Source organism: Canis lupus, chromosome 1, assembly GCF_011100685.1.
Source record: "Canis lupus familiaris isolate Mischka breed German Shepherd chromosome 1, alternate assembly UU_Cfam_GSD_1.0, whole genome shotgun sequence".
NCBI lineage: Eukaryota > Metazoa > Chordata > Mammalia > Carnivora > Canidae > Canis > Canis lupus.
Window position 1 is genome coordinate 61,514,657 of NC_049222.1, and position 8,225 is coordinate 61,522,881.

Sequence of the window (8,225 nt, forward strand, 5' to 3'; positions counted from 1 at the left end):
TGTGTTCAGGGGCGTTCTTACTTCAGTTCTTAAACACCTGTACTTTTTGAAAACCGTCCTTTCAGCATTTTGCTTAGGCATGCATCCAGACACAGGCCTACCCGGCAAGAATTGCCCTCATTTATCAGACGGATAAAATAAGCAGAGGCACTTAGCATAGACAGTTTTTCGAGTCACATGGTGGGGCAGTGGTTGAGCAAGTTAACCTGTCCTTTGCAAGTTAAGATTGCCATTTACTGGGGACATCGGCTCTATTGCTTCTAAGATTTACCATATCTCAAGAAAATTGTGAGACTTGTTTGCAGGGGGAAATGGGACAGGAAGAGTTTGAACTTATTTTTTTTTTTTTTTTTAATTTGGAAGAGTGCTAGAAAGATAGGAGACCTTTTATCTTATTTTGACTCTCAACTGGAGACAACTATACATTTTAACTCATACTTTACAGTCTGTGATCATTTAGTTGTCTTTCGTTTCTTTTCAGGTGGTGCCCCGGCAACATGGGTGACTGGAGTGCCTTAGGCAAACTCCTTGACAAGGTTCAAGCCTATTCCACCGCTGGAGGGAAGGTGTGGCTGTCTGTCCTTTTCATTTTCCGAATTCTGCTACTGGGGACAGCGGTTGAGTCGGCCTGGGGTGATGAGCAGTCTGCCTTTCGTTGTAACACTCAACAGCCTGGTTGTGAAAATGTCTGCTATGACAAATCCTTCCCAATCTCTCATGTACGCTTCTGGGTCCTGCAGATCATATTTGTGTCTGTCCCCACACTCTTGTACCTGGCTCATGTGTTCTACGTGATGCGCAAGGAAGAGAAACTGAACAAGAAAGAGGAGGAGCTCAAAGTTGCCCAAACCGATGGTGCCAACGTGGACATGCACTTGAAGCAGATTGAAATAAAGAAGTTCAAGTATGGAATTGAAGAGCACGGCAAGGTGAAAATGCGAGGGGGCCTGCTGCGAACCTACATCATCAGCATCCTGTTCAAGTCTGTTTTCGAGGTGGCCTTCTTGCTGATCCAGTGGTACATCTATGGATTCAGCTTGAGTGCCGTTTACACTTGCAAAAGAGAACCCTGCCCTCATCAGGTAGACTGCTTCCTCTCTCGCCCCACGGAGAAAACCATCTTCATCATCTTCATGCTGGTCGTGTCCTTGGTGTCTCTTGCCTTGAACATCATCGAACTCTTCTATGTCTTCTTCAAGGGTGTTAAGGATCGCGTGAAAGGCAAGAGCGATCCTTACCATGCTACCACTGGCCCACTGAGCCCCTCCAAAGACTGTGGATCTCCGAAATATGCATATTTCAATGGCTGCTCCTCACCCACGGCTCCCCTCTCCCCCATGTCTCCTCCTGGGTACAAGCTGGTTACTGGAGACAGAAATAATTCTTCCTGCCGCAATTACAACAAACAAGCAAGTGAGCAAAACTGGGCTAACTACAGTGCAGAACAAAATCGAATGGGCCAGGCAGGAAGCACCATCTCCAACTCCCATGCACAGCCTTTTGATTTCCCTGATGACAACCAGAATTCTAAAAAACTAGCCGCTGGGCATGAACTGCAGCCACTAGCCATTGTGGACCAGCGGCCTTCCAGCAGAGCCAGCAGCCGTGCCAGCAGCCGACCTCGGCCTGACGACCTGGAGATCTAGATCCAGGCTTGAGAGCATTGATTCCACTCAGTGTGGAGAAGAGAAAAGGTGCTGTAGAAAGCGCACCTTAGGCGTTCATTTTGTTTCAGTGGAGGTGGTACTCAACAGCCTTCATCGTGAGGCTTAGAAAACACAAAGACATTAGAATACCTGGGTTCACTGGGGGTGTTTGGGATAGGCGGGTGGAGAGGGAGGGGAACCGGGAGGTACAAGTTGGTATTTAATGTAGTTTATTCAAAGAACTTTAGTTCTAAATATAAGTTGCATTAGGTGATACATAGGTAAGGGCTTTTTCTCCCCCCCACACACCCTAAGAATAGTGCTGTATATGTGAAAGAGTGGGTGATATATTTGGTTAAGTACTTTTTTGTTTTACCATGAAACTGAGATAACTTTGGCCGGGAAAAAAGAAAAATACTTCCTGGACATCTTGTTTCCTTTTATCAAGAAGAAGTTGGAGGATTGTCCTTATGTCCCTGCTAAAAAACATTCCATTGTTAAAATTTGCACTTTGAAGGTAAGCGTCCTAGGTGGGACCCTCCAGGTGTCTGTGGACTTGTGATACTATATTTTCTATTCTTGGTATCAGTTAAAAGTTCAGATAGGGCCCACAGAAAAAAGACTTTCCATGCATTTTCAAATCTCAGCCAGTCATATGTACATTATTTTTTTTTAACATCTACTTGCATCCTATTAATGCCATCACTTTTTCATCATTCCTCAACAACTGTTCACATTCATTTAATGGTTTCTGTAAAGATTTTTAAAACCGTGGGGATATCACTTAACATTTTTTGAATTAGAGTCAGGGAATCAAGCCATGCTCAATATTTAACAATCACTTCTATGTGTATGTGTGTGGAAGAGTGTGTTTTATTTGTCATGTATTGGTACAAGCAGAGCAGTATAAACTCACAAACACAGATTTGAAAATAATGCACACATAGTGTTCAAATTTGAGCCTTTCTCATGGATTTTGTGGTGTGGGCCAATATGGTGTTTACATTATATAATTCCTGCTGTGCAAGTAAAGCACACTTTTTTTTTCTTTCCCTAAGTGTTTTTTTCCCATGTATCCTATTGTGGATACTGGTTTTGTTAATTATGATTTTTTCCCTTTTTTCTCTTTTTTAGAATATAGCAGTAATGCTATTGCTGAAATGGATGATTTTCTTTTTCTGAAATGTAATCATGGATGCTTGAATGATAGAATTTTAGTACTGTAAACAGGCTTTAGTAATTAATGTGAGACACTTAGAAGAAATGCTTAGAGTGGGCTTTTAAGTGTGCCTAAATGAATTTTGCAGTAACTGGTATTCTTGGTTTTGTCCTACTTAATACACATTAATTCAGAACTTGTATACTGTTAAGAGTTAGATTGTCTTTTGGAATGACCAGCAACTTTGATGTTTGCACTAAGATTTTATTTGGAATGCAAGAGAGGTTGAAAGAGGTTTCAGTAGTACACATGTAACTAATTTATTTGAAATGTACCCTAAAGAAATCTACCATGTAACTAATTTATTTGAAATGTACCCTAAAGAAATCTACCAGTTTCTTCAAATGCCTTTTTAAAACTCATCAGAGATGATTAGTAAAAATGCGGAGTATCATACTTTTCTTCTTGCATGTCAGCTACATAAACAGTTTTGTACAATGAAAAATACTAATTTGTTTGACATTCCATGTTAAACTACTGTCATGTTCAGCTTCATTGCATGTAATGTAGACCTAGTCCATCAGATCATGTGTTCTGGAGAGTGTTCTTTATTCAATAAAGTTTTAATTTAGTATAAGGATAGCCTCTATATCCTGTGTGATTTTTTTTTTTAACTTGTATTACATCTATTCATGATTAACAAAGACATTTCATTGTTACGATGATTTAGGCAAGTAAGACAAGTTTCAGGAGTCTTTAAAAATAACAGCCATTAGGTAGGCTTAGTGCTATATATATATATATATATATATATATTTTTTTTTTTTTTTTTTTTTTTTTTTTTTTTTGGTTTAGTGCTATATTGATAACGTTTTTGGGTATTCAACTGAGAAGAAGATAAATACCCAAGTGTTGAATTTGGAATATAAGATTAATGAGATGTGTGATAAAACTTAAGGTAAGGTTAAGTAATTCAGCAGGTCTTACATGACAGAAGTAAGCATAAAAAGATACGGCTGATGACATTTTAAAGCTGTGGAGCCTCCTGGAGATAAAAGAATAAGAACAAAGTTATTATAAGTATGGTTATGCTCTGTGACAAAAGAATGAAATAGATCCATGAGTCTATTATTCCAAGACATTGTGCAAATACAGAAAATAGGTTTTAGAAATTCCTAACACTCTCTCACCCCCACAACTGAATCCTTCAGAGGGAGCAGAACAGTTTTGGGCAATGTATAATACTGCTATAAGTTTAGCATAAAATATATTAAGTATGTTTCTAAGTCACATTTTAAGAGTAAAATTTTTAAGAGTCCTCTACATACACACCACAATTACTAGAGCATAAGATTACTAATCTAGAAATAATCTAGTTCAGTTTCTTTGCTTTTTTATGAGCAACAGTTAAGAGATCTGCCTAAAATCAAAGGATTATCAAATCACCAGTTTCCCAATTAGGATTGGTAATGTCAACATTCTTTCTTTCTTTCTTTCTTTCTTTCTTTCTTTCTTTCTTTCTTTCTTTCTTTCTTTCTTTCTTCTCTCTCTCTTCTCTCTCTCTTTCTTTCTTTCTTTCTTTCTTTCTTTTGTTGGTAATGTCAACATTTCTTTAGGTATCATCATTTGGCTGGCTGAGAAACCAATGGGAGAGGCAAGTTTTCTCTGCATATGTGTTTGCATTTACTCTGGGGAAGAGAGAAACTAGCAATTTTCTTTGAATACATAGGTTTCTGCATACTACACATGTAGGGTTCACAGGATATGGATGCACAAATGATTAGGCCACTGAGTGGTGGAGTAGCATAGTGGAGGTATGAAATAGGTTTCCGATATAGGTGTGTGGAGGTGGGAGGGCAAGTTACATCTTTCAGAAATAGTTTGCTCTAAATATTTCCCAACTTTGAAATTTTCACAATATATTAAAAATAATTAGGCATATTATAAATATATAGTTTTGTAAATGTATACCTATGTGGGAGAAATTCTAATTCCCAGAGGAAATCACTGTTAAAAGTCAGTCACCAACCATATATCAGGTACTGTGTTAAGGAGTGGCAATTTTTAGAATGGCCCCACAATTCCCACCCAAGGAAGCTTATGAAGTGAACCCCTCCAGAAGTTTAAAAAAGATGTTCCATTCTTCATTTTGCTTAACTGGCTGCCTGCCTTCCACAGCTAAAAATTAAATTGAGTTCTGTTTAAAAATTATGAGAAAACTGTTATTTTACTCCACAAATATTAAGATGCTCATTTTTTTCTTTTTTTTTGCAAAAAAATTCATCTTTAAAAAAATCAGAAAATCTTGAATCTTCTAGAAGTAGTAGAACTTTCTGTGGTGGTGGAAATGTTTTATTCTCCACTACCATAGCCTAACCACATGCATCTATTGAGCACTTGAAATGTGGCTAGTGAATCCAAAGAAATGAATTTCAATTTTTAATTAAATAGCCACATGTGCTAGTGGGTATCATATCGAGCAGGGCAGCTCTAGAGTCTGCTGGGAAAAAGAAGTTTAACATTGAGTTGAAATGGGGGAGAGGACGGTCATGTTAGAATAGAAATGAGGAGAAACTCAAGGTACTTTTCGTAGTCTTACAACAGTATTTCTTATTCTTTTTATTTTTTTATTTTTTTTTATTTTTTTATTTATTCATGATAGGCACACAGTGAGAGAGAGAGAGGCAGAGACACAGGCAGAGGGAGAAGCAGGCTCCATGCACCGGGAGCCCGACGTGGGATCCGATCCCGGGTCTCCAGGATCGCGCCCTGGGCCAAAGGCAGGCGCCAAACCGCTGCGCCACCCAGGGATCCCAGTATTTCTTATTCTATAAACACTAGGAAACTTATTTTAAACAAAGTCTCTGCTTTTATGTGAAATCTCCAATCTTTTGTTAGATAATCATATATTTTATGTTACCATTGTTTTACTTCAGAATTTTATACACAAGCCTATGCTGCCTGTTTTTAAAAGTGGTATAATCATCTAATATCTTCAAATATTGGGAAGAAGTCCAGCGTCTTTATTTGGTTCAGTGCATTAACACCCTAGCCCCTGTGAATCTCTATTAAATTTTCAGGCCATGGGCTGTTCTTTTACCTTATTTTGAGAAAATTGCTGAACCTCAACCTGCCCAGGATGCTAGTTTTCTGCCCACACACTGCCTCTCCTAAAAATTCCAAACTTCAGATTCCAACATGCCAAAACATCTGTGCTTTGTACTTGGAGGGAGAGTAAAATAATGAAGTTTGGGGGCTTATTAAAGTCTTAAAGTGAGTTCTTTTTATAAACAGTACACCAACAGTGTAGAAACATGTTTATAATCTTTACTGGCTCGGAGATTCTGTTTTTACCTTTTCTTGGTTGGGCAAATATAGCTGAGCCCTTGGCATGTCAGAATTCGCAGCTGGCAATTTTCAGAACTCAAGAGCAGGCATGGAACAAACACCACAGAGACAGTGCTTCAACAAGAATAAAGAGTATCGTGTAAAGAAGAAAGCTAATTTGGAGGAAAAATTTTGCATTCGTTGCCTGGTCTTCAAAAGTGTTGAAATTTCAAGTCAGATTATTTCTTCTGGTGTCCGGATGTTTCTTTCAAACAAATGCTTATTTGGTCTATGACGTGTAGAGTCATTTCAATGCCCACACACTTTTCCTGTATAAATAAAAAAACTGTCTCAAGAGGCACCCACTCTGAAAGCAAAGCCTGGGCCCAAGTCTTATTTAATGCAATGAGCCATCTGCCTCTGTGCAACATGGAACTAGAGCCTAGTCGAGTATTTGTTCTGGAATCTCTTGTCAGTCAGTTACTCTTTACAAAACTTAATCAGAATTAGTACAGACGTCAAGATAGTTTTTAGTTGCTATGGTAACAGAAACCAGGAAGTTTATTTTAAAAGTAAGTGTAGAAAAGTGTAAGACTTTCTTCTGCTTTGAAAAACTTGGGATGGAGTTTATATTTTATATTTTCAGGCATATTTATTAATTCTCAACACAATTAATTTAGAAAAGCTTCTTTACTTAAAATGTAAACTAACCTTAAGCCTAAACTCTATGAAAATGACCAAAATTGAGGTTAACTCAAACAACTCCAGGGAATAAAGGGGAAAATATTGAGGTTCATAAAAAGAGGTTGAAGCCTCAACCCCAGCCAGAGTCCCAAAGTTGAATTGGTCATTGCCCTTGAAGACTTTGATGTCATCGTGGCTCTAGCTCAAGTTTTCCTCAACTCAGAGCAACTGGAATTACATTGGCTCTTATAGTGCTCTACTTTTTAATTTCTAATCATCCAAGCTACTCACTATATAAAGATTTATTCAAAGATAGAACAACAGGAGAATTAGTTAAAGACAACATTTGTTCTGAGAAAACTCCATATGGTGGCCAAGCTTGTCAATGATGTTTTGGGGGCGGATAATTAAAAAATATCTGGGAGGAACCACTTTGGATTCAAGAGTTTCAAATTTCAGTGAGATCAAAATAATTTGAAAATTAAATGTAATTATATTCAGCATCCTGCCATCTATAATTCAATGTAAGTTAAAACTATAGCAGAGATTTGCCTGTTATTTTATTTTCTGTATACTTGAGATATATATATGTGTGTATATATATATCATAATTTATAATTTTGTAACTCATAATTTTAAAAACAAAAAAATGACAGCAGATACAATGAATTAGATTGTGATTGAGGGGATTACAGTGTAGAACTTAAAATCACATTTCTTCTCCACTTTCACATTCTTTGTTTCTTCGGTCTAACCTTTTATCAGAGTTTTCTGGTTTGTCATAGCTTTCTATATAAATATATTTATATTTATATTATATAGACTTTCAGGTTTTGCTCATAGCAAGTTTCAGTTGTGTAATTTTTTCCACAATGAATCTGCAATTAAAGACCAAAAGGATGAAATGACATAAAGCTTCCATCAGACTCCTTCCCTTCTATTTCTTATCCACATGTAGAATAGTTTTGTTGTTAGATTATTGTTAGGTGTTTATTAATTTGTGGTACCAAACACTTCCTTTCGTCCTGTATACCTTTTCCTTGCTCCCGTAAATATTTATTTTTTAACAAACAAGTGCCAAGTTAAACATTTCAATAGTAACTCTGGAATAATCTAGCAGATGTTTAACATCTGTAATTAAAGACTATCATTGAAAACCATCAAAATATTCGTTTGATTTTCATCTTTACTCTGGTTCTCACTTGTTTGGAGGACTTGCCGCATTTATAATTAAAGAGTATGAGAACCGTAGGTGATGGTTATCTCAAACTCCAAACGTGGCAAATGTGGGAACTAGAGTGTCTTGGCATTTGACCAGTCATTTTTAGTCAGCATTATAGCCAAGCTCTGCCTCTGAACTGATGATTCTCCATGATAATTAGCTATTAGGTGTCAGTGAAAAAAAGAGC

The 8,225-nt window shown here is 37.2% G+C and overlaps 1 protein-coding gene across 1 annotated transcript; it reads left to right on the forward strand.

Annotated features, from left to right (window-relative positions):
* The first annotated feature begins 481 nt into the window (after positions 1-481).
* On the forward strand, positions 482-3,447 carry GJA1 (gap junction protein alpha 1). The gene is given in 2 exon segments (NM_001002951.3): positions 482-3,158; positions 3,201-3,447. A coding segment is annotated over 1 exon segment (1,149 nt). The 5' UTR covers positions 482-497; the 3' UTR covers positions 1,647-3,158; positions 3,201-3,447.
* Positions 3,448-8,225: the final 4,778 nt, after the last annotated feature.